A 27158-nucleotide genomic window follows, 5' to 3' on the forward strand; every position below is an offset into this window, starting at 1 on the left:
TAATCACGAAAGCCAAGGTTCTAAGTGGAAAATTAGGGATAATTTTAATTTCCCTATATATTTATACTTTGAAATGTTCTATAAAGAAAATGGATTGCTTTTATAATTTTAAAAAAAAGTTTCTAAAAAAAAAGGATCAAGGACAACCCTGTAGCAATGAATACGTCTATTGCCCATAGTACAGTCTCTAAATACCATTTTTCATTAAAATGAACCAGGAGTCCTTAGAAAAATAATCTATTCCTGGTGTGAGTCAGATGATGAAAAGATCAAGAACTTAATGGAAAATCTAGAATGCTATCAAAGACAGTAGTTGGGTCATGTTGGAAGGACATAGAAAGCAACCTGAAAGAGCTCCCCCTAGCTGAGATGGGACAAATTGAGCATCAGAAAGAAAAATGGGTGCAAATGAATTGAAACAAATATAAATAAGCCCATGAGCTCATGATGATACTCAAAACAGACAATAAAAAATGAAGTCACAAAGACAGATTGTGAATATAAACTGAAAGGCAAAGCAATATAGCGTCTAGAAAAGAATAAAGGGAAAGACTGTTAAATTGGACTATATCAAAATGAAATACTTCTTTTAATCAAAAGATGCCATTAAGGTTCTGGTTCTGAGTTACACAGAGAAAGCCCACTCTACCCTGTCTCTCCCACTGAATTCACCTATAAAACCTGGACAGAATACCTGGAGCATTGGTGAACCCCAAGCAGGCTAAACTCAACGAAATTCAAGCCCAGACACTTCATAATCAAACTGCTGAAAATTAAAGACAAAGGAAAAATCTTTAAAGAAGCCAGAGAAAGATGAAGCACTATTTATACAGGAACAATGGCTCAAATGACTTTATAAAGGGTGTGCAGGAGCTCTCTGTACTATCATTCCAACTGCTCTGAAAATCTAAAGCTAGTTCAAAATAAAAAGTTAAACAGACAAATAAATAAATACTGGCTGATATATTTTGGGGTAAAAATGAAACATTTACTTACATTTAAAGAGTAAAACAGGAAACCTCAAAACAAATTTCAAACTCGCAATAGCCACCGCCCCACCCAACACAAGAACACACTCTGTGATTTGAAGTATTTCAGTAGAAAATCTTGTGAAGCAGTGGTGGCTAAGCAATCCCACAATCTGGCTTCGTGACCCTGAACAAGTTCCATATTTTTAGGCCTTAGTTTCCCAAGTTTAAGACCAAGGAGTTGGATTAGATGATCCCTAGTCTTTCCCAGTTCTCACATTTTATGGATCCCTCTTATTCTTCTAAACTGTTTCTCCATCAACTATATGGTAGAGTACCTTACAGGTTAAGAAGATGAGATTTAGGGTTTCCCTGGTGGCACAGTGGTTAAGAATCCGCCTGCCAATGCAGGGGACACGGGTTCGAGCCCTGGTCCGGGAAGATCCCACATGCCGTGGAGCAACTAAGCCCGTGCGCCACAACTACCGAGCCTGCGCTCCAGAGCCCGCGAGCCACAACTAAAGAAGCCCGCGCACGTAGAGCCCGTACTCCGCAACAAGAGAAGCCACCGCAGTGAGAAGCCCGCGCACTGCAACAAAGAGTAGCCCCTGCCCGCCACAACTGGAGAAAGCCTGCGGGCAGCAACAAAGACCCAACTCAGCCAAAAATTAATTAATTAATTAATTTAAAAAAAAAAAAAAAAAAAGAAGAGATTTAGAACCAGTTAAGACCTCTCCAGAGTAATAATATCTACCTACACGGCTGTAAGGATTAAATGAGAAAAGGTACATAGAGTGCTCAGCACCTTAGTACATGCTCAGCACATAGTAAGGGTATAAAACAAATGCTAGTTGTTATAATGAAAGTTCTGCCTTAAGTCTCCTTCTCTTCCTATATTTAAGTATTATTTTCAAGATAATCTTAACAACTTCCACGGATTTAACACTCCCATGTACCTGACTCCCAGATTTGTATTTCCAAAGCTCCTAGTTTCACACTTCCAACTACCTGCCAGACATCTCCAACTGGATGTCTACCACCACTTACAATTAAACATGCCTGAAACCAAGTCATCACCATCCCTGCAAACCAGATCCTTCTCACAACTCAAGTCCTGTCAGTCTCCCAAAGCCACCCAGCCTCAAAACCTCAGAGCCAGCTTTGCCTCTTAGGTTCTCTTCCTCAACTTCTTTTTTCAATCAACCATCAACACTTACTGACTATTCCTTCAAAAAGTCTCTATACGAATGATTCCTTCTCATTCCCTAGTTCAGATCCCTACTAATTCACGCCTGAATTATTATTCACTCTGGTGCCAGATTCATCTTTCTCAGGCGCACTTGGATCCCATCACTTCCTGCTACCATCTGCCAAATGAAGGCTAAACTCCTGATATTGCACTCAAGGCCCAAAACAATCTGGACTCAAATTTTCTGTGTGTGTGATTCACAGAACATGCACTGAAATTCCTAATACCCCACCTCTGTCCTCCTTTTCCATTCTGATTATTGAAATTCTGTCAATTTTTAAAGAACCAACCCAAATACTACTTCTTCAGAAAGATTTCTTTGACTCTAGAGATCTCCCTGATTTTTCAGAGAAGAAAAGTGAATGGGAACTTCCTTATTGACTATCAGAATCTATCATATAGGTATATTAAAAATAGTGTTGGTATTAGCATAAGACAAAGACATCAATGTAATAGGATACAGTCCAAAAATAGACCCCCGCCTGTATAGGAACTTAATAATAATAAAGGTGATGCTTCAAATCAGCAGGAAAAGGATGAGCTATTTCATAAGTATTGTTGGGACAACTGGCTATCAACAGAGAAAAAAGTAAAGTTAGATCCCTACCTCATATCACATTCTAAAAATATAAAAGTACTAGAAGAAAATATAGAGTATGTTTATGACCTAGGATAGGGAAGGAATGTAAAGGTATTAAAGGAAAAGACTGACTAAATCTGATTAAATAAAACTTCTGCACAATAAAAAACAATACGTAAAACTACAAGTTACAGGCTGGGAAAAAAATGTGTCACAAATACAGTATACAGAGGATGTATATTCAGAATATATACAAAAGTCCTTCTGATCAATATGAAAAAGGATAAACAACAGAAATATCAAGGGTTAATTCAAAGGAGAAGAAAACTTAAAGATCAATGTAAATATGACACAATATTCAACCATACTAGTAATCAGGCAAACAAAATCAAAACGAGACCAACATTTAATCCATTCGATTAGTAAAAGTTTTAAATGCTAATAATATTAAAAGGTGATATTGTGGGCTTCCCTGGTGGCACAGTGGTTGAGAGTCTGCCTGCCAATGCAGGGGACACGGGTTCGAGCCCTGGTCTGGGAAGATCCCACATGCCGCGGAGCAACTGGGCCCGTGGGCCACAACTACTGAGCCTGCGCGTCTGGAGCCTGTGCTCCGCAACAGGAAGGGCTGCGACAGTGAGAGGCCCGCGCACCGCGATGAAGAGTGGCCCCCGCTCGCTGCAACTAGAGAAAGCCCTCGCACAGAAACGAAGACCCAACACAGCCAAAAATAAATAAATAAATAAATAAACAAATAAACAAATAAAATTTTTTTTTAAAAAAGGTGATATTGTGAGCAAAGGGGTACTGATATACTGATGGGATATACATTTGTTTTGCAGTAGTAACTATTAGTATTTTAAATGAGGATAAATATCCTATGACCCAATAACTTCATGTTTAGAGATTTACTCTGAAGAAACACAGGTGCAGGGACTTCCCTGGTGGCGCAGTGGTTAAGAATCCGCCTGCCAATGCAGGGACCATGGGTTCGAGCCCTGGTCTGGGAAGACCCCACATGCCGTGGAGCAACGAAGCCCGTGCACCACAACTACTGAGCCTGCGCTCTAGAGCCTGCAAGCCACAATGACTGAGCCCGCGAGCCACAACTACTGAAGCCCATGCGCCTAGAGCCCATGCTCCGCAACAAGAGAAGTCACTGCAATGAGAAGCCTGCGCACTGCAACAAAGAGTAGCCCCTGCTCACCACAACTAGAGAAAGCCCGTGCGCAGCAATGAAGACCCTATGCAGCCAAAAATAAATAAATTTTTAAAAATAAATAAAATAAAAATTCCAATTACATCATTTAAAAAAAAAAAGAAACACAGGTGCACAAAGATGCAATTTTACTACAGTGCTATTTGTAATAGTCCATCACTAGGGAAATTGTTATATAAACTATAATATATACATGACATCCAATAGTATGCAACATAAAGAAATGCATATAGAAGAGTTAAGAAAAGTCCTCCAAAACACTGTTGGGAGAAAAAAAGCATGAAGACCAACACCAAATGACAGCATTTATGTAAACAAAATATATTTCTGCAAATACACATTAGATAGGAATAAAAGTTAGAAAATTCTCAACAGGTATATACCAAATTGATTGTTACATCATAATTATCACATTATATATCACTGCTTAATAGATAACCACTATCGGTATATACTTGTATTAACTCAAAAATTCTACTTGTAGGAATCACTTCCTCCCTCTACCCTAGAGGTCAGCCATGCTCTTCACTTTTATAATAATCATTTCCTTGTTTTCTTTATGTTTTTGCTACTCATGTGTTAGTTATAGCATTTTTAACTACTGTAACAAAAAGAATATACTGGCCCAAACACAAGAGAAATGTAATTCTCTGCTAGGGTGGGCAGTCTGGGTTACCAGGGGTCAACTCGGTCGAGAAACTCCAGCTGATGGTGGCTCTGCCATTTTCAACACATGACTTCAATATTGCTCTTGATGACTGCCTTCCTACCCTACAGAAGAGGAAAAGAGCAAGAAGTATGCATGGGAGGCTTTAGGAACCAGGTATAAAAGTGGCACACAACAATTCCACTCTATACCACTGAAGAAAATTTTGTCACAGGTGCACACCAAACTGCACAAAAGACTGAGAAACGAGATGTAGCTGGGCAGTCATGTGCCCACCTCTAAGTCTTATTACGGAAGAAGGAAAGAGCAGCTTTGGATGGACAGAGAGTGGTACTGTCACACATCTCTAAACAATATGGCTGAGTTGTGCCTGTTTTCGAACTTTAAATGAATGGAAACATACTATATATGCAATTCTTTTGCATCTGGTTTCTTTTGTTTGTGTTTATACTCCTTGGATGAAAGTGTCTCAAACAACGCGTACAGAGAATACCAGACAGAAAGAAATGCTCAGGCTGGGCGCTGTGCTACCTGAGCTATCCAGCCCCAGAGCTACAACTTCACTCGCAAATTACACCTTCCAGATGCCACTTCCTCTTACATAATGAGGAGTTGATTAATGGGCTCTCTTAATCTCTGTGATTGATCATGCTACCCACTCATCTTTAGTTACATACGTTATTTCAAGGCTTTTATATCATGAATCTGTACTGAGTCACTCCACTCACTTTCCCCCAGCACCCACCCCAGCAAGACTGATAACTAGCATTTGCACAATGGCCCCTGGAATACCAGAGACATTTCATATCCAGCAAACAAAGCAAAACACTGGTTTGAACTTAGGCCCTCTGACCCTGGCCTCATTAACACTGTATTCTAAGCTAACACACCAAAGACTCTATGCAAGAAATATTGAAAGCTGATTGCTAAGCTATTTGCTTCAAAAAGAATACTTCAAATTCTTTACAACTCCTCTCTTCAAAAGGAGAGGCCTAAAAAAAGAAAAAACGGTGAGGGCTATTTCCCTTCTCTATAGTGTGGGCTGTATTTGGTGACTCAATTCTAATAAACTGAAAGTGGTGAAAACGATGGTGACTTATGAGGCTAGGTCATAAAAAGCACTGAAGCCTCTGTGTGTGGTGTGTATGTATGTGTGTGTGTGTTGTGTGTTTGCGGGCACATGCATGCATGCGCTCATGTGCGTGTGTGTGTGTCTCATCACTGAGGGCAGCTAGCTGCCACATCGTGAAGATGCTTAGGCAGCCCTAGAGAAGGGTCCACATAGCGAGCAACTGAGATCTCCTGCCAAAAACTGGTGAGAAACTGGGGCCTTCTACCAACAGCCACATGAGTGAGCCATGTTAGAAGTGAATCTTCCAGCCCCACTCAAGCCTTCAGATGACTGCAGCTTCAGCCAATATAATGAGTACCATCTCATTGAGACTCAAGCCAAAACCATCCAGCTAAATTCCTCCTAGATTTCTGACCCACAGAAACTGTATGATATAATAAATATTAATATCGGGACTTCCTTGGCGGTCCAGAGGTTAAGACTCCGCGCTACCACTGCAGGGGCCGTGGGTTTGATCCCTGGTCAGAGAACTAAGAGCCCACACGCTGCGCATGGCGTGGCCAAAAAATAAAAATAAATTAAAAAATAAATATTTAATATTTTAAGTCACTAAATTTTTTTTTTAATTTTTATTTATTTTTTGGCTGCGTTGGGTCTCCACTGCTGTGTGCGGGCTTTCTCTAGTTGCAGCGAGCAGGGCCTACTCTTCGTTGCGGTGCATGGGCTTCTCATTGAGGTGGCTTCTCTTGTTGCGAAGCACAGGCTCTAGGCGCATGGGCTTCAGTAGTCGCAGCATGCGGGCTCAGAAGTTGTGGCTCGCGGGCTCTAGAGCACAGTGTCAGTAGTTGTGGCGCACGGGCTTAGCTGCTCCGCAACATGTGGGATCTTCCAGACCAGGCATCAAACCCGTGTCCCCTACATTGGCAGGCGGATTCTTAACCACTGCGCCACCAGGAAAGTCCTAAGTCACTAAATTTTGAGGCAATTTGTTACACAGCCAACAGAAAATACCCTTATCTATCTATCCACACACATACATACTTTTTTTAGCCTTTTATTTCTGGTGCCATATACATATATTGCCTATTTTCAAAAGTAACTAGCTTTAAAAACCTCTTTCCCAAATGTAATTTTCTCACTCAAATTATACTAGCTTCTCTGAATTAAAAGAGCTCACTTTTGGAAATGTTCTCTGTTAAAGACCCCCCCTCCCCCAAAATATAGTAAGTACTACGAACTGGTATTTTTTTTTTTTTTAATTTATTTTTGGCTGCGTTGGGTCTTCGTTGCTGCGCACGGGCTTTCTCTAGTTGCGGAGAGCGGGGGCTACTCTTCGTTGCGCGGGCTTCTCATTGTGGCGGCTTCTCTTGTTGCAGAGCACGGACTCTAGGCACGCGGGCTTCAGTAGTTGCGGCTCGCGGGCTCTAGAGCACAGGCTCAGTGGTTGCAGCGCAAGGGCTTAGCTGCTCCATGGCATGTGGGATCTTCCCGGACCAGGGCTCGAACCCATGTCCCCTGCACTGGCAGGTGGATTCTTAACCACTGTCCCACCAGGGAAGCCCCCTGAACGGGTACTCTTTTTGACTTTACTGGAAATATTCTCTTAAGGGAATATTAAGATCCTAGGCATGCTACAATTTATCAGGTGGTATTAATAAATTAATGCAATCATGCCAACTGTTGTGTATTATAACTGACTTCAAATGCAATCTCACTGGTTATAAAGGAGCTTGCCGGCATCTCAAGGCTCAACTTTCATCCCAGAATGAAAACATGGAGTGAAGAACTTATGTGCAACCACATATAAAGAGCATGTTACTATCCAAGATTTACTATTATTTTTTAACCAAGCTTTACAGTAATAGATCGGTTGTGTTCCTCAAATTAGTCTTAAAAGATTTTCCTCAGATTTAACATCAACCTAGCAACTATTCTCCCTCCATGAGCTAACAAAGGAGAGAAATGAATGGAAATAAAATAAAACGAAACCAACTTTTAAGGAACATGTCAGAAAATATTGTTGTGATGAAAAATTATTAAAAAAATCTTTCGTGAAGTGCACTTAATAAAACTGGCTTGTGACGTGTGTCACAAGAGTTCAGATTATATCAATAATTTGAGGAATGAGAGCAGGGAATCTTAGTAAATGGCTATGCCTACATACGCTAATAACTTAGTTACTAGTTCAACTGTTTGATAAATGGGTCATATTAACTCAAAACTGTTAGGTGTTAAATAGCTCTGTTATTTACTAGCTGTATGACCTTGAACAAGTTAACTTCTCTGTCTCTGTAAAATGAGACAACAGTTCCTAGAGCATAAGGTGGCTATACTGAGTAAGCTGGGTAATTCATAAGCATAAAAGCACACAGTAAGCACTCAAAAAATGGTACTCAGTAGTATTATTAGTTATTGATATATATTTGGAGAGTAATATTCAGAAATATTCTGACTTCCTTAAGTCTAACTTTATGACTAAAGTGATCAGGTGAAAAATAGTCAACAGGGGAAAAATGCACCAAAAGAGAAGAGCATGTGAAATATCCGAGATTTAAAGCTTACTAAATTCAACAATATACACGTCTGATGTGCTCATCAAATGTTAAGTCATATATGATAATGACCACCTACTTCTCAACATTCTCGAACTATCCAGAAGTTCATGGACTTTATAAAGAACTTGAAAATATATAAAGCTATGATTTGATCAAGAGCCTGGCAAAAGTACGTAACAATTCTGTAAGTCAGCAAAACACCAGAACAAAAAGAGCAAAAATAAAAAGGGAAGGCTGTTTTTGCTGTTGTTTTCTAACTACATTAGTAAATTGGCTTAAAAACGGCTTTGGATAAAATATTTTTAAAAGGCTGAAGACAGACAGAGGTACAAATAATCAATTAAAAGTTGTTAATATATTCACACAGCCACTGATAAATCCTTACCACCATAAAATCGAAGCATACAGCCAAGGTCAGGATTTGCCGCCTCCTCCTGTATGCGCACAGGGTCATCAAACCCCAGCCCGGACAAGTAATCATAAACAATCTGAAGAGGTCGCTCAGTAGGTTCCAGTCTCCTGCTTACACAATTCAAAAGAAAAATATTTGGTAAGTAATAAACACACTTCATTTGATTTTAAAAATCTTTTAATATGTTCTAGATTTTTACTTCTATATCAAGATTTTTCTCTGATATCACATGATACAACTAATCTAAACAAGCGGTGCTCAAAGTTTTTGGTCTCGGGATCCCTCTATAGTTTTTGAGGCCCCCAAAGAGCTTTTGTTTACACGGGGTGTATCTATTGACATTTACTGAATGAGAAACTAAACTTAAGAATTTCTAAATATTTATTTATTCATTTTAAAATAACAACAATAAACACATTACAGGTTGACAAATATTTTTTGAAAACTATATTTTCAGAATAAAACAAATTCAGTGAGAAGACTTGCATTGTTTTGCATTTTATAAATCTCTTTAACAGTTGGTTTAATAGAAGACAGCTAGATTCTCAGATATGTAGCCTCTAGAAAACTCCATTGTATACTTATGAGACTGAAAGTGAAAAAGAAAATTAATACCTCATTATTATTATGAAAGAGTTTTGACCTCATGCACCTCTTCAAAAAGTCTCGGAGACCCCCAGAGGGCCCTTTGAGAACCTCTGGTTCAAACTTAAAGGCATCGAATTGAAATTATGAGATATAAAAGATTGTACCTGGCCATAACTGATTTCACATAAGCTGCAACACAATTATAAATGGAGACTTTGGGTTGTTGACTATATCCTATATATTTCCTCTGGCTTCACAGATGATTTTTCCATAAAAACTAGGAATGAATTGCCCAGTAATTCCCCAGAAATCGTTAGATTACATGGTTCTGACTGAAAGCTAGGTAAAACCAGAATGTTAGTAATCACTTGTGGCTTCTGGTGACACTGCATATTTTAAAATCACACAGACTTAAGGCGGCTCATTTACAATTCTTTTATCAGAAAGCAAACAGTCATAAATACAGCAGCTAAGAGCATGAGCTCCACAAGTCAGACTGCCTGGGCTTGAGTCTCACTTCTGCCACTTATCAACTGTATGTGTGCCCCTAGACAAGTTATTTAACCTCATTGTCTCAAATTCCTCACCAGTAATAATGGGTAGTGCCTAACTCACAGAGTTGTTATTAGAAGTATTTATTTATTTGCTTACAAGAAGATATCACATAGTATATAAAGTGCTTAGCAAATTATTTGGCATGTAGTAGTGTTCAATAATGTACTGACATTATTCAAAAAATTCTTAGGAATGGAATAAAATTTTAATTAGAATAAAAATAAAATGTCTCCCCTATCTGAAACAACAACCAAAAAACAAGTATAGGAAAGCCTGTATGTTTAAAAGATCTTGAAGAACATTATTCATATCCTAAAAGGATTCTGTTTAGAAAACTTAAGTCTTGTATTAATCAGAAGAAATACGATAAACCTTCCATCATGGCAAAAAGATATGAAGGAACTCTGTGTTTTGTGGTTAAAGAACTAGAAAATACTGGTTGGCAATATGCTTTAATTTAAAAAAACATGAAATGGGAATACTACAAAGTGGAATATAAACAACTGTAAAAAAAAATGGTAATTTAGGAATGGAAATCATATTGATGAGTATAGAAAGTAAAAAATAAAAATAGGGACTTCCCTGGTGGTCCAGTGGCTAAGACTCCACGCTCCCAATGCAGGGGGCCAGGGCTCGATCCCTGGTCAGGGAACTAGATCCCACATGCCACAACTAAGACCCAACACAGCCAAATAAATAAACATTTTTTTAAAAAATCTAAAATAAATAAATAAATAAATAAAAATAAAAGTAAAACCACTACCTGGCCCCTCCTGACTGTTCAGTTCTGACTTTCAGTTTCCATCAACTCAGAACTACTACATGGGGAATGACCAAAGAACTAAAAGCCTACAAAGACCAATAAATATTGAATTTAATAGAAATGAAAAATAAACTTTCCAGAATAAAAATATCAGTTACAATTAATCTCTAGTCAAATAAAATAAAAATCCACAAAGGGCTGTGACAATATTAGGCACCTTCCCAGTACAATGGTAGAATTCTTCTAAGAAGGATGCATTTTAAGAGAGACTTCTAATAAACTATATCCTGGACGGGTCAGTGAGCCATGTAATAGGAAGACTGACTGAAGGATTAATTTGAAGACAAGGTGACCAAGGGCATAAAGAGCTCTCTCTACCTTCCAATGTCAAGAAGGATTAGACTTCCTCTATCTAGATTGCTCCAAAGAATAGGACTAGGACCAAGGAGAAGTTGCACAGGTAGACTTGATTAAAAAATGAGGAAGAACCTTAATGATTAGAGATGCCCAATAATGAAACAGACTACCTCTCAAAATAGCTCACAGAGAGCTAGAGAGCCCTCTGTCACGGACACTTTAGAAGAGTCTCCTCTAAGAATCAAGTTGGGCCAGATGATCTTTAGGGTCTTTTAAAACTCAGGGCTCTTTCAGGTATTTAAGACACCTTGCTAATATAATACAAATTCTACCTGAACACCGCTATTATTTTTGGATACAGAGTTCAATGTATTTAAATATAATTCCATATAATGATCACATATTCAAGACCAAGAAATATTATTAGTACTTTCAGGCTAAAGCTCACTAACTCAATTTTCCTATTTCTCTCTGGAAAACAAGGAGAAATGGAAATATCCTAATTCTGACATATTTTACCTGATCAAATTTCCTCGTCTAAAAAGGCTCTGTAGATTTTGGAAACCCTCTTTATATATTTCCACCTAAAGAAAGTATTTTCCCTGGTGGGAGGGGGGAAAAAAAATCAAAAGAATCTCAACATCTGCTCTTATTAATTCAGCATAAATGAGCAAACAAGAAATAGTTCAAGAACTGCAAAAACAAGTAAAACAAGGGACTAACTCCATTTACTCATTAAACTCATCTGCTTAAGAGAGTAGAGAGTATGGGGGAGGGAAATGCTGTAATATGCTTACGGATCAATTTTGTGTTTCAAAGTTCCAAAAGTTTAACAGGCTGCTAATTAGCTGTGTGTTAAATCTCTCACAAATCAAAGGAAATACATATACTGCAAAACAGGTGTAGGAGAGAGTATGTTAGCAAAGAAAGGTTCCATTCAGCATTTGAAATACTTCCACTAGGGCTTTAAGAAGAGACAATATGACTATTGTTAACAGTTTTAGTTTGTTTCTAATGCTTCAAGGAGCTACAACAGTCCTTGTAAATCTGAATATATGTGCATATGGTTATTTTTCTCCAAACCAGCCAACCAATAGTAATGCTATCAACAGTGTTGGTAGCTCTTAGCCAATCTGAACAGCGTCCACAGTTAAGTTAGAGGTAAGAGAAGAGTACATTTCATTCCAGGTATCATTTCACAAGAATTCTAGATAATAGTGGGAGGCAAAAGTATACATTATTAAAACCCAACATATTGTATCCAAGACCCTAACAAAGCAGAGCAGCATTCTCTACATCAAAGTCAGGTTAAAACTCAATCTCTGGCCATCTATAAAGGTAAAATCTGCAAAATTTTAAGACCGACAATACAGATCATGATACAAACAACAAGGATACTTTGATGAATGTTTACCCCATACCTGACACTATGCTGGGAAGAATCTCACATTTTACAAAACTAGGAAATAAGAAAAATGAGGTTCAGAGAGTCAAACAATTAGTACATATGGCATCAGGGTTTGAACCTGTGTCGGTTTCCTTACAAAGCCTAGCCTCCTTTAGGGAAACAATATTATATTCTAAATGTAGATAAAAAATTTATGCAGAAGAGACCTGAAAGCACTTCATATGTTAACTTACATCAAGAAACATAAAAAGTTGTGTTTTAAAATTACTGTACGTCATTAGTCTAATACATCATCATTTGAAAGATATACTATTTTTATGCATCATTGTTGTATAAGAGTCTTTCTAGCCTTCGTAGTCCCTGGTTCCTGTGGGGTAGATTCTAAATCCTCAGAGTTTCCTGAGTAATGGGAGTGTCTTAGTTATTCATGAGCCCCTTGGATCACCCCTCGGTTTATGCTAAGAAATGAGCTGACTCAGGATGGGGGCTGGTCACCAGAAAGACCAACCATGTGAAGAGAGGGCTGGGGCTTGGAGTGAGCCCGACCTTGGGGGAGGGGAGGGCTGGAGATTTGAGTTCAAGCACCTGATCAATGATTAAATCAATCAAGCCTACCCTGTAATACCTCAATAAAAACTCTGTACTGAAGCTTCCCGATGGATGAACACACTAATGTGCTGGGAGGGTAACACGGATGCTCCCAGACCTCGCACTATGTGTGTCTTCATTTGGCTGGTCCTGATTTGTATCCTTTATACGAAAATTGTAATCTTAAATATTGCTTTCTTGTGTTCTGTGATACATTCTAGTGAATTACTGAACCTGAAGGGGTCATGGGAGCCCCCTAAATTTTTATCCAGTTGGCCAGAAGTGCAACCAGAGTGTAAAGTCAGGGTGGTCTTGTTGGAGACCAGGCCCTTTAACTTGTTTTTTGTTTGTTTTAATTTTTATTTTATATTGGAGTATAGCTGATTAACAACGTTGTGTTAGTTTCAGGTGTAATGTCCTTTAACTTGTGAAGGAAGTTTGTGCAAACTCTGCGTGGTTAATGTCAGAACTGTACTGCAGTAAACCAGATGGCATTGTAATAACCATTAAGAAAGAAAAAACACTGCCAATTAGACTATGACCTACCAACAACTGTAAGATACACACTGATTTTAGAAGTATTAAAATGTAAAAATGAAACAAAGTTTTAATAAAAACAAATTACTTAATGTGTAACACATTCTTTTAAAGCTTTAAAATAGTACAGAAATATGAAACACAAAACAAAAATAATCTCCTTTTTCCTTCCTCAGGGTTAATCAGCTCAGTATGTATCCTGAAACAGGGCTTTTCTTTCCACTTTTACAATATCAAAATATGGTAAACAAAACTTTAGTGACTTGTTAAGAGGTCACCCAGCAAGTCAGTGATAGTAAAGGAATTAGAACTCAGGATCCCAAATCCTGAGGGCATAATTTTCTGTTAGATATATTTTATTGATTCTTAGCTTATCTTAAAAGATAGTGTATCAACCACAGAAATCTTAGGCATTTTGATGACTGAAAATAAAAGTAAAAATATGACCATGAGCCAAAGGGCACTTCATTTTACATGTGATATTTTTACAACTTTTCAAAGAGAAGGCAATGATTACACTAAGCTTCACTACTGAGTCATCTGTCACTTAAACAGTCCAATAAAACAGACAGACCAAATAGTATCATGTAAAGGGCACTGGACTGGGAGACAGGATACTTGTGTTCCAACTAGAGCACTAGCACCAGGCAGCTAGCTGCAGGAATGTGCTTTGGACCTGACCTCTCCAGGCCTCTGTTTCACACCCATAAAACGAAAGAAAATGGTTTCAGTGATTCCCATGGGGAAGTTACTGGCCTTTTAGGCAGGACAATTCTTTGCTGTACAAGATGGTCCCACACATTGAGGACATTAAGGCTCCCTGTCCTGAATGCTGACCCTAGATGCTGGTAACCCTCCCCTGTAGTTGTGATAACCAAAAGCCCTGCCCCCACACGTATTTCCGGATGGAAAGGGCAGTGGATGGTGAGGCTGGTAGGTTGGGTTCATTTTACTAGTAGGCAGCGGTCCCCAGCCTTTTTGGCACCAGGGGCCGGTTTCGTGGAAGACAATTTTCCTACGGACCGGTGGCGGGGAGGCTGGTGGGGGGCGGCAGGAGGGGGTTCAGGTGGTAATGCGAGCAATGGTGAGCAGCAGATGAAGCTTCACTCGCACACTGCTCATCTCCTGCTGTGCGGCCCAGCTCCAGGGGTTGAAGACCCCTGCCAGTAGATATCTGTCTCAGGTTCCTTCAAGTGCTGAAAGTCTATAAACTAGTAATCCCTCTGTTAAATTCAAGTGACAAGTCCATGATTAAAAAAGAGTAAGGAAAGAAGGAAGTCATGGATGATTTAGGAAAAACATGGGGTAATTTTAGTGCCAGTAATCCCATTTCTAGGACGTAGTTCACGGAAATCAACAACATAAAGAGTCATGGGCAAAGGTTTAGTCATCACACTACTTCTAAGTGTTGAATGACTTGAAACAACCCAAACAGGTAACACTTATTGAGCACTTACCAGGTCCAGGCATCATTTTAAGTAGTTTACTTCCTTGCTCCTCCAAGTGTAGCACATCACTTAGGAGCTTAATAGAAATATAGACCCACAGGCCCCACCCCAGAGCCAATGAATCAGAATCTGCATTTTAACAAGCTCCCTAGCTGGACATTAGAGTTTAAGAAGCGTTACAAGTATTAATTCATTTAATCTTCATAACATGTATAATCTATTTAATCCTCATGATAACTCTATAATGTAAATATTATCATCCTCCATTGTACAGATTAGTAAACTGAGGACAAAGCGTTAGGCAACTTGCAAAGTAACAGAGCCAATTTGAACACACATGCTCTCAATCCAGAATCCAAGCTCTACACCATTTCTGCATATAATGTCTCAAATTTTAAACAAGTTATAGTATATGCATAAAATAGAATATTCTGTAGTTATTAAAACTGGTATCTAAGGAATTTTTAATGACACAAGGAAATTAATTGAAGTAAGCAGTAAATAAAATTGAATATATGGTGTGGGTCCAAATACGTAATTTTAAAAAATTACACACACACACTCATTTTGAAAAAGATCTGGAAAAAAAATGTCAGCATGGCGGGGGAAGGGGGAGGTAATATATGGGATCTGGTGTCAGAATGCCAGAGTTCAAATTCCAGCTCTACACTTACCAGCCGAGTGATTCTAGGTGAGATGATTAACTCTTTTAAGACTCATTTTCCTCATCTATAAAATGGGGAAAGTATTTACCTCACAAGATTGTTATGAGGATTAAGTGAGATAATCTACAAAAAGCATAAGCAATGAAAATTATTTCTCTTTATACTTTTTCATTTTTCCAAAATTTCTACAATGAACATAAATCACACTTCACTAAGCAGCAAAAAATGTTATTAAAAAAAGATATTGCATTAGACTGTCAACTATCTTATGAAGGGCTATTACAAAGAAAGTACCTATTCTTCTGATGCGATAAACATAAGACTGAACTCAAGCAATCAACTGTTGAGTAAGAGGTCTAAAAAAGATCTTTAAACAATTATGATTAAATAGTGAAACTGAGTAAGGCACACTGTGCCAGTTCCCCTCCAGGAGGGCCTTTACTCGGAAGGAAGTCCGCCATCTATCATGAATGATGTCAACATTCCAACTGCTTGGCAGTACCTGCCTGGCCTTGAACAGGTTACCGGACCTCTCGAAGAGCCTCAATTTTCCTCATTGGAAAGGAATAACCCTACCTCTCTTAGAGTTACTGTGAGGATTTAATGAGAAAATGTGCATAAAGCAGCAAGCCCGTTAACTAGCAAAAGAAAGCACTTAATGTTAGCTAAAATCTATCATCATCATTTCTTTGGCTGGCTGAGGGTTCTTGAGCTCCTACTCCAGCAATGAAAAGATATTCGGATCTCAAATAATGTATGATCGCACTTCTATGTGGAATCTAAAAACACAACAAACTAGTGAATGTAACAAAAAAGAAGCGCCTTGCAAATATAGAGAACAAACTAGGGGCTACCGGGGGGGGGTGAAGGAGCAACACAGCGGGAAGGGGTGGGAGTGGGAGGCACAGACTACTGGGTGTCAGACAGGCTACAAGGATGTAGTGTACAGCACAGGGGATATAGCCAATGTTTTATAATAACTGCAAATGGAGTATAACCTTTAAAAATTGTACAAATTTTTTTTAATTTTTAAAAAAAGAAAATATATTCATATCTTCAAACCACAGTTCAACAGTGTTTTCATTACTTTGTAATCAATTATGTTTTCGAAGAGCTATTTCATTACAAAATTATCAAGGCTACAGGACTAAAAAGAGACAAACTCCATTGTAAGTACAGTTTAGATTCACAAAAGTAAATTGTGTCACATTTGGATTCTTAACTAACTACACAACTAGTAGCAGCAAGCCAATTCAAGTGGGGTTTTCTCCACTTTTCTAGTATTTTTGTATATACACACATTGGTATACAGATGAGTTAAGTCTTAGGTTTAAATACTTGAACTCCATCAATCACTACCAGCTATAATGTAGGTCAAGGCTTTCCACCTGATAAAATTAGATCGGAATCAGTGTTAAGATTTAGAAAAGCCTAAGGATCACCCAGTCTGATCCTTTCATTTTACAAATGGATTTAGGAAATGTAGTTAACTGGTGAACAAGGAAAACATTCAAGTGCTAATCTGCTTTTTCAGGAATTAGTCCAAATCCTAAAGGAACACATAATAAACCCCAGTTTAGACTTTAAAATGATATCAATGTTTAGCTCAGCTAAAGGTGTTACTATTGTTGCCACATTTTTAGGTGTAAGTGGGAGCCTCCTTTCTCACTTTCAACAGTACTGAATCCACAGTTGTGAATTCTGTTTTGAGACATTTATTTATTACAGGGAAAGGGGAGGAGAGAAAGTCAGGCACTTAAGGAGCTCTTATTCGAGGTCTAACTCAAAGAACTAATAGTTTTTTTTAAAAAAGCTGAATAAAAGAGTTCATACGCACAGTATAAGACTACTATGAGACTACTTTTTCTTCACGTTTATATAAAAGATTTTAAAGAAAACACAAATGGCTTTTAAACCTATGAAAATATGTTCAACCTAACTCATTAACATAAATGAAAATTAAAACAAAATAACAAAATTCCTATCAGATTTGCAAAATTCTAAGTCATCAGGCTTGAAAAAAGATTTGTCCTTGGAATGTTGAATTTATGATTCTCTAAAAACTGTTGACAATCATTTCTACTCACAATCAAGTACGTGCTCGTGCATGAGGATGTGTCTGTATATGTAAAATTTAACATATTCTGGAGAAAGTAAGGGGGAAATAGGTATACTTTTATATTATTCATCAAAGTATAAGTTCTATGAAGAGGAATTTGACAAAATCTATCAAAATTAAACATGCACATACCCTCTGAGCCAGCAATTCCACTTCTAGGACTTTACCCTACAGATGACTTCCACATGGGAGAAATATCACAGGTACAAGGATATTAATTGCAGCAGTACTTGTAGTAAAAAACTGGTAACAACCTACATGTCCATTAATAGGAGACCAGCTAAAATTGTGGTAGATTCATAAAATGAAATACTATTTAGCCATTAAATAAATGAAAATTATATAAATATTAATATGGAAAGATTTCTAAGAGATATTAAGTTGACATGTAGCATGTAGCACCATTAGTTTTAAAATTTATATACAAATAATGACACATACTCATGCATGACCATAAGTACTTCTCATTCTATTTCCTTTTATACATTTCTATTTCATTCTGTTTATATGTATTACTTAAAAACTTTAAAAATATTTATTTTGGGCTTCCCTGGCGGCGCAGTGGTTAAGAATCCGCCTGCCAATGCAGGGGACACGGGTTCGTGCCCTGGTCTGGGAGGACCCCACATGCCACAGAGCAACTAAGCCCGCGAGCCACAACTACTGAGCCCGCGCTCTAGAGCCCGTGAGCCACAACTACTGAGCCTGCGAGCCACAACTACTGAAGCCCGCACGCCTACAGCCCGTGCTCCACAACAAGAGAAGCCACCGCAATGAGAAGCCCGCGCACCACAACGAAGAGTAGCCCCCACTCACCGCAACTAGAGAAAGCCCGCGCACAGCAACGAAGACCCAATGCAGCCAAAAATAAATAAATTTAATTCAAAAAAACTTTAAAAAAAAATTTATTTTAAATTTAGATATCCGACCTATGATATAATCCAAATGAAGTAACTATCAAATTTTCCTTCACTGACAGGTTTTAAATTCAAGAATCCTAATGTCAGCATTCCAAGGACAAATCTTTTTTCAAGCCTACTGACCCCATAACCATCATCAGCTCCAGCACGAATAAAATCCTAAAGCCCACTTCCAAGCAGAAACACACGTGACTTATACTGCAGGAGAATTAGTGGTAAAACTCTGACCTCACCTGACCAGGTCTCCATGAAGCTGCAAATAAAGATGTTCCCTTCCCTCTCCAGCACAAATTTCTGACGCTGGCGTGTCTACTGTGCAAAGGACAAGATGTAAGTCGGAGGAGGAGGAGGCAGCGGAGGAGGCGCTGGCTGCAGTGGCCGTGGCGGTGTCTGCTCCATACAGGTAAACACAGCCTCTCTTCACATCTTCTCTCAGCCAGTCTCTCTCTCGAGAGCCAAACCTACTTCTCCTATTCAGACAATGTCTGCTCCCATTGCGTTTCATAGTTCTCTAAAAACGTCAGGAAAAAGAAATCATTAGCTCAAATGTCTGACTGAATTAGACATTCAGTCCTCAGCCCGCCTTTCCACTCTGTAGTCACCAATACTTGACTCAGTACTGCCTCCTCTCACAGAGCCTCCTGCACCTGCCATGCCCATCCCTAAACTGAAAAATTTCATTCTCTTTACTGCTAGCTGTTCATGTCTCTGTCCATCATCTTTTTTTTTTTTTTCTATTTTTAATTTTTTTACTTTTTTATTTTTGTCTGCGTCAGGCCTTAGTGGCGGCACACGGGAACTTCATTGCGGTGTGCGGGTTTTCTTTCTCTAATTGTGGCGCACAGGCTCCAGGGCACGTGGGCTCTGTAGTTTGAGGCGCACGGGCTTAGTTGCCTCGCGGCATGTGGGAACTTAATTCCCCAACCAGGGATCAAAACCCATGTGCCCTGCATTGGAAGGCCGATTCTTTACCACTGGACCACCAGGGAAGTCCCTGTCAGTCATCTTCTGACCTTTTTTTTTCTTCATGTTTTCAGAAAAATGTCAAGAACAACAGTAGTGTACCTACTACCTAATTTTCACAAACTTTAATATTTTGCCATATTTAGTTCAGATCATGATTCTAAAGAACATACATATGATATATCCTTACATATATAGCTAAAGCCACCTACTACCTAAAAAAATCCCATTCCCCTCCCTCTCTCCCCAGAAATAAACACTCTACTATAGCGTTTATCATCCCATGCATTTTTTTTTTTAATTTCTGATTTTTATTGATTGATTGATTGATTGATTTTTGGCTGTGTTGGGTCTGTGTTGCTGCGCATGGGCCTTCTCTAGTTGTGGCGAGCGGGGGGTACTCTTCGTTGCGGTACACGGGCTTCTCATTGCGGTGGCTTCTCTTGTTGCCAAGCACAGGCTCTAGGTGAGTGGGCTTCAGTAGTTGTGGCATGTGGGCTCAGTAGTTGTGGCTCACGGGCTTAGTTGCTCCACGGCATGTGGGATCTTCCGAGACCAGGGCTCAAACCCATGTCCCCTGCATTGGCAGGTGGATTCTTAACCAATGTGCCACCAGGAAAGTCCTCCCATGCATTTTTTATGTTTGCCATATACGTATATATCTATAAACTCTATATAGTATTGTTTTACATGATTTAAAACTTTATCTAAAACCTAACATACTTATGTTTCACCCTGTAATTTTTTTGATTCAACATTGGTTTAGAGATATATCTATGATTAATACACCCTGCTCATTCTTTTGAATAACATTCCATTATACGAATACACTGAAATTTATCCATTCTCCTGCTAAGGGCATTTAGTTTGTTTCTAATTTTTCACTGTTGGAAACAATGCTGCAATAAACATTTCTGTATGTCTCCATATGCAAACTGAAAGTTTCTCTAGGGTCCTAGTCCTCTGCCTCATATCCCAAATAAGGAACTGCAGAATCAACACAATACTGCACAAATATTCTTTCCATTATCCTCATGTTTCAAAAAAAAATTACTGTTGCATTTGTTAACTTAGGTATGCATATACATTGTGAAGTCACATTATCTCAAAGCAAAAACAACTGCTACAGCAATATAACAAGTTTCTAAAGATCAATATTTACCTGCTCTATTTTTTTTTAAATGGGCCATTTCTATTCCCGTTAATAAAAAACTAATTTCCACAAACAATTACACTGACGCACCTCTCCAGGGCCACTCCCCACTGTATTTCACTCTGTTTGTCATATCCAACTCCCCAAACACACCAACTATTTCACAATTCTGTGACTTGCCTGAAATGTCCTTCTCCATCTTGTCCATCTGAATATTCTTCAAAATTACTCAAATGTCACCCTCTCTGTGGAGCTTTCCATGTCTCCCATCCCTGCTTTCGCCTCCTAATTAAAAAGAATAACTCTACACTCTCCTCCACAGAACTTCTTCACCTTAAACATACTTCCATTACCACGTAAATCACAATGAGTTTTTAATTATTTATTTGGTATTTCTTCTTCTCTTATACACTGAGAACCTATTACAGTACCTTAGCACCTGGGTGGCCCAGAGATGCATGCAGAACTCAGTGATGTCACAGACATTTATTCCCAGTCTGTACTTTAGCCTAATTAGCTTTAGTAAGAAGTTGAACAAACTTGGGGAAAAAAATCTCCATTTTTATAGGAAACCCTATCATCTTTCCTCTGTATCAGCCACAAAGTAAATAAAATACTTTTGCTTCTATTCCTCACTGGAAAACAGAAATATCTATAAATAAAGCAAATATTATTTTTGTAATTACTGAGATTAAATATTTGAGGATAACTGTAGCGCCTAAAATTAAATCTCTGAAGATGATAAAGAAAGGGGAAGGAAAAATTAGAAGGTATTCCCCACATGGAGAGAAAGAAAAACAAGAAATCGAGAATGGCTTCATTGTTTAAATTTATGATAATAGGTGAATCAATCATTTTACAGATCTTAGGGATTTGAGTATAGCTAATCAAAACCATGAGGATTATTACTGATTCTAACTTTAGATAAGTAGGATAAACCCCTGCTACAAGTGGGAACTAGGTGTCTTTCTTCTCATCAAGAGCATTTTCTCAAAGCTGAACATCTCAGAATTAACAAAGGGCTTTTGAGCACGTATTTTATAAACACAGGGACAATCATATTTGCACCACTAAATAATCTTAACCACTGCATAATTAGACAGTGATTTTAAATATTTCTTATTTTTTAATCTTTGGTAAAGATCAACTGAACCATCTGAAAACAGTATTCTATATGGTGCAGTAACATTTATACAAAGAAGCTCTGCATTCTGCAGTCAGTGGAGAGAAATTTTGCTTACTGCTATTAAGAGAGGGCCAGTGGACACCACTCCACACATCCACCAAAAAACTTCTTTAAAAAAAGTTTTTAAGGTCAAATAATATCCCACTAACCTTCTCAATCTTAGAAAAGTCAAGGCAGACCCCAGGAAGTATTACATTGGTTCATCCATGATTTTTCTTCTGTGAGGATTTTTAACAGTCATTTTTTAATGTGTATATCTTTTTCCCTTAAGACTATAGATAAAGTCTTTAAGAACTTTACACTGTTGAAACCCATGTGTTATTGGTCAAAGAATGTATCTCCTGTTTATATGATATATTGCACCCCATGAAAATAAACTGCTGAGTTAAAACTTTAGTAGATACCATTCTCTTAAACCTGTCCAATGGGCATTTAAAGGCCTAGATACCAAGCAAGCATAGCTTTCTGGCAACAATCTAGATGGACTGTTTAGCTATCATTAGTTACTGCTGAATTACCTAGTGTTTCCTTCTCCACTGCCTAAACCATCAGGTAAATGTTGGAAAGGTCACTTCTGTCCTCTGAGATGCTTGAAGCTTTTAGAATCACTATTCCACTGGAATTGCTAGATGGAGAACACTTTATTTCCTCCCTTTACTCTTATATAAGAACTATTGACAAGTTTCTCTAAAAGGCAACAAAACTATAATCATCCTCACATCAAACAAGTGTATAAAGAGCACATTTAAGACTTAAAGATATTTCTAGAAAGCCAAAATCTTCAGAGTAAGCCATGATTTAAGTACCCACTTCAGTTTTACACTTTTAACCCTCTAAAAATGAGGGTTCTGATCAGTTCAAAGGTGATAAACTATTAAACGCCCAATGAACTAACTCTCAGGTATGCATGGTAGAACAGGATCTACTGAAGTAACTCTTCATACTCAGTGAGTTCTACTAGACTGTGAAATATCCTAAAGTAGGAGATATGTTCCTGCATTCAAAACTTTAGAATATGGGCTCATCTCTAGGAATATACATGCTAAGGAATATTTTGGAAGGGGTGGATGAGACAAAGAGGGGAAGAATATTTCAGTTCATTAAAATCTTTTTGGTAGTAATTGATTTTAAAAGCCATACACACACATTATGTTGATAAAAACCTGAAACTATTATTGAAAAAACGCGTCTCACAGAATCCACTGACTAGATTAATTATAACTTCATTTCTTCTACAGACTGAGTAAAAAAAAAAAGAAAAAAAAACTCTCCAAATTTCCAAACATCTGGAAATTTCTGCTTCAAGGATACTCCCAATAATCTTAAAGAGTATTAAAAATCTCATACTTATATTCCAACTACAGTTATAAAGGACTATATTCTAAATAGCAATTTGCTGTGGAGAAAAGGGAACCCTCTTGCACTGTTGGTGGGAATGTAAATTGATACAGCCACTATGGAGAACAGTATGGAGGTTCCTTAAAAAACTAAAAACAGAACTACCATATGACCCAGCAATCCCACTACTGGGCATATACCCTGAGAAAACCATAATTCAAAATGAGTCATGTACCAAAATGTTCATTGCAGCTCTATTTACAATAGCCAGGACATGGAAGCAACCGAAGTGTCCATCCACAGATGAATGGATAAAGAAGATGTGGCACATATATACAATGGAATATTACTCAGCCATAAAAAGGAACGAAACTGAGTTATTTGTAGTGAGGTGGACGGACCTAGAGACTGTCATACAGAGTGAAGTAAGTCAGAAAGAGAAAAACAAATACCGTATGCTAACACATATATATGGAATCTAAAAAAAAAAAAAGAACCTAGGGGCAAGAAGAACCTAGGGGCAAGACGGGAATAAAGATGCAGACCTACTAGAGAATGGACTTGAGGATATGGAGAGGGGGAAGGGTAAGCTGGGACAAAGTGAGAGAGTGGCATGGACATATATACACTACCAAACGTAAAATAGATAGCTAGTGGGAAGCAGCTGCATAGCACAGAGAGATCAGCTCGTGCTTTGTGACCACCTAGAGGGGTGGGATAGGGAGGGTAGGAGGGAGGGAGATGCAAGAGGGAAGAGATATGGGGACATATGTATATGTATAACTGATTCACTTTGTTATAAAGCAGAAACTGACACACCATTGTAAAGCAATTATACTCTAATAAAGATGTTTAAATAAATAAATAAATAGCAATTTGCTAAATAAATCTGGGGGCAGATTTTGAATCAAATTTTCCAGTATGCCATACGGTGGACCTAGATCTAACCTGGCTAAAGTTACACCAGTTTAGTTATATTAGCCTTTTTAAGAAGATCTATACTCTTTGACAATAATGATGTTCATGATTTGGTATTAAGTATAAAAGAGTTACAAAAAAAGAATGGTAAGCCTTTTTCAAAGGGTTTTCAGAAAAGAACATGTAGGAGACTATGGCTTTCTTCCCCATTCTGAAAGTCTTCTACTTACATATTCCTTTCCAGTTTCACCTGACACAAAACTCAACCACTCAGCTACTGAAGGGAACTTCTGTCTGTAGAACACACCGCACCTATTCTTCATAGCCGATCCCATTTATTTGCAAGGATGCAAAGGTCTAAGACACTGTTAGCCTCCCACATCACCAGCTCAGCACTATAATCAAGATCAATTTCTGGACTCTTTCTAATGGTCCCCAGATTGGAACCCCACGGAACCAGTGGTAGGTTGGACCACTTCCTGGAAGTGTAGGAAGGTCGAACCTTTCAAAAAAGATCCTCATTTCTCAATTCCTTCCCTCCCACAACTCGCTCTCTCCCCACCAAAAAAATAGTTGTAAAAATAGCCAAGGCTGTTTACCTTCTAGGCCAGAGGGCACTACCTATCTCTCAGACCTGCCCTTTCCTGATAAGCCAGGCCAGCAGAACTTTTTTAAGTTCATTCACAATTTACATTTTTGTGACCTTACAGTTTTAAGTAAATATCCAAAAGCCTTTGAGTAATTATATTTAATTAAAATATAATTTTAATATAAATTATATCTAATATAATGTAAGTAATTATATTTAATATAAAACATGATTAAAGTAAATATGTATAAGGTCTATGCAGAAGTGGAGATAAACTATGAAAAGTTATTTCTTTAAGTCGCTGCATTAAGACTGGGAGGTAGTAGCAGAAAAAATGTTTTATTTTATTTTTTTAACATCTTTATTGGAGTATAATTGCTTTACAATGGTGTGTTAGTTTCTGCTTTATAACAAAGTGAATCAGTTATACATACACATGTGATGTTTTATATTTTAGAGTTCTAATTTATGTTGTTTCATGGATTCACCAGATGCTTCAAATCTATTATTTTTTTCAGTGTTGTTGTTTCTTTGTGATGCCCTACGTATAATCTTAGTGGCGAGTATATAGTGCGCACCCTCAATCCCAAAGAACAACTATTACTTAATGAATTTTTAAACATTATGCATTTTCATTGTTTTGCAAAGTATTTTTTAAACACGTCAAATCTAAATTTTCTTTGCTCTCTTCCTTTTCTCTGGCAAGTTTTAAAGCCTGCTGATTCCTCTTCTAGAACTTCAGAAGGAATTCCACTCCATCTCCAGGACACCTAGTTTACATATCTGACCTATAGAAAAATTTCTCTCCAACTATTTCGAAGGCTAGTAGAAAACTGCATCCAGTGTCTCCCACAGCCCCTCCTTTTAACCACCTTCACTGTCCCCTTCCCACCCTACATTCCTTGCGCATTTTAACTTCTTGTCATCACCTTCAAGACTCCACTCCCCCCCTTGCCTGCATCTGCCTTCATTTCCTCCTACTCCCCCCAATTCCTGCCAAAAGCCCCGTTAGCTGCCTGTTGCATAACTGCTCCCCCGTCACCGTCTCTCTGGATTGTCAGCCCCACTCCCGCCAGCAGGAATGCCCCTTTTTGTCCAACCCCTCCTCCCTTCTGCAACACGCCCAGCGATTCCCCGAGATTAAGCTCCTCCGGGGATTCTCTCTCCAGGCCCGCGCTCCGGAGCGAGAAGAGGGTCTTAACTTCGGTGGTAAGCTCCGAGGGCAGAGGCGGCCCACTCCAGCCGGCGCAGCCCCAGCACACCGCAGCGCCCGGCCAATCACCGCCGCCATCCTCCCGCTGGGGTGATGTCTTCAGGTGTCCGGGGAGAAAGCCCTGCGTACTATCAGCTCCGCTCTCGGGCCAGGAGCCGCCGGCCTTGGGGCCCCGTGCGCAACCGGGGGAGGCAGAGGCGGGCCCCGGGGTCCCGAAGGAGCCGAGTGGCGGCGGCGACCGGGTGGACGCCGGCCCCAAGGCGTGGGCCTGCGAGGCGGGTGGCACGCGGCCAGGGATGGGCAGCGGTGGGGACGGAGGCGGCCGCGGCCTCGGCCTCGGCGGGGGCCAACTGCAGAGGCCTCCGCGGGTGCCGCGGCCCCTCCAGCCGGGTTTTGGGGGCGACTGAGCCGCAAGGCTGACTGACCGACGCGAGGTGGGGGTCGCCGGCTGCCTCGGCCACCGCGCGGGGTAGGGGTGGCCTCTCTCCGCTCTCGCTCCCTCCCCAACCCGCCCGCCCACCTCACCTTCAGGACCCGGATCCCGCCCGGCCGGCGGCTCGCGGGCGCTTCGGGCGGCTCCGGAGGTTCGAGCGGGCCCGCGCGGCCCGGCTCCACCTCCCCCATCTGCGGCTGGCGGAGGCTGCACAGGGACACCCGGCCGGCGCTACGCCGCACAGAGCCTCGGCGGCGAGCGCGAACAGCCTGCGGCCCCGCCCCCTGCCGCCCCGCCGGCCCCGCCCCCTGCCGCCCCGCCGGCCCCGCCCCCTGCCGCCCCGCCGGCCCCGCCCCACCCGCAGCCTTTTCGGCCCTGCGTAGCCCCGGGCCCGTTGCGTCCTGGGCGTTGCGAGCCGCAAACCACTGGGCGGGCGGCAGGGGACCTCGCGGGCGGAGGCCGGCGCCACCGCAGGGCTGGGCCTCCGTTGTCGGCCGCCCTCGGTTTGGAGGAATGAGGTACAGGGAGGATTATTTGCTGCTGTCCCCGCCTCCGAAGTACGGGCTGGACAAGGAAGGGGGGGTGGAGGGCTGCACCTGTCAATAGTGACGCGAGGACGCTGCCCTCCGCCAAGGGTGGCTCTTGTAACTGACCTTTCCCAGACCTTCCCTCTGTACTTCAAAACCAGATGCCTA

General features: G+C 39.8%; 1 protein-coding gene across 1 annotated transcript in view; it reads right to left on the reverse strand.

Annotated features, from left to right (window-relative positions):
* Positions 1-26707, reverse strand: part of PHLPP2 (PH domain and leucine rich repeat protein phosphatase 2) — a 69723-nt gene extending 43016 nt beyond the window's left edge. Inside the window, exons 1-3 of the mRNA XM_061173055.1 lie at positions 26556-26707; positions 18904-19181; positions 8696-8829 (exon numbers count right to left, since the gene is read on the reverse strand). Of these exons, the coding sequence (XP_061029038.1) occupies positions 8696-8829; positions 18904-19181; positions 26556-26654 (511 nt within the window). The 5' untranslated portion in view covers positions 26655-26707. The remainder of the gene's footprint in view (positions 1-8695; positions 8830-18903; positions 19182-26555) is intronic.
* Positions 26708-27158: the final 451 nt, after the last annotated feature.

The sequence above is a fragment of the Eubalaena glacialis genome, chromosome 18, assembly GCF_028564815.1.
Source record: "Eubalaena glacialis isolate mEubGla1 chromosome 18, mEubGla1.1.hap2.+ XY, whole genome shotgun sequence".
Lineage (NCBI taxonomy): Eukaryota > Metazoa > Chordata > Mammalia > Artiodactyla > Balaenidae > Eubalaena > Eubalaena glacialis.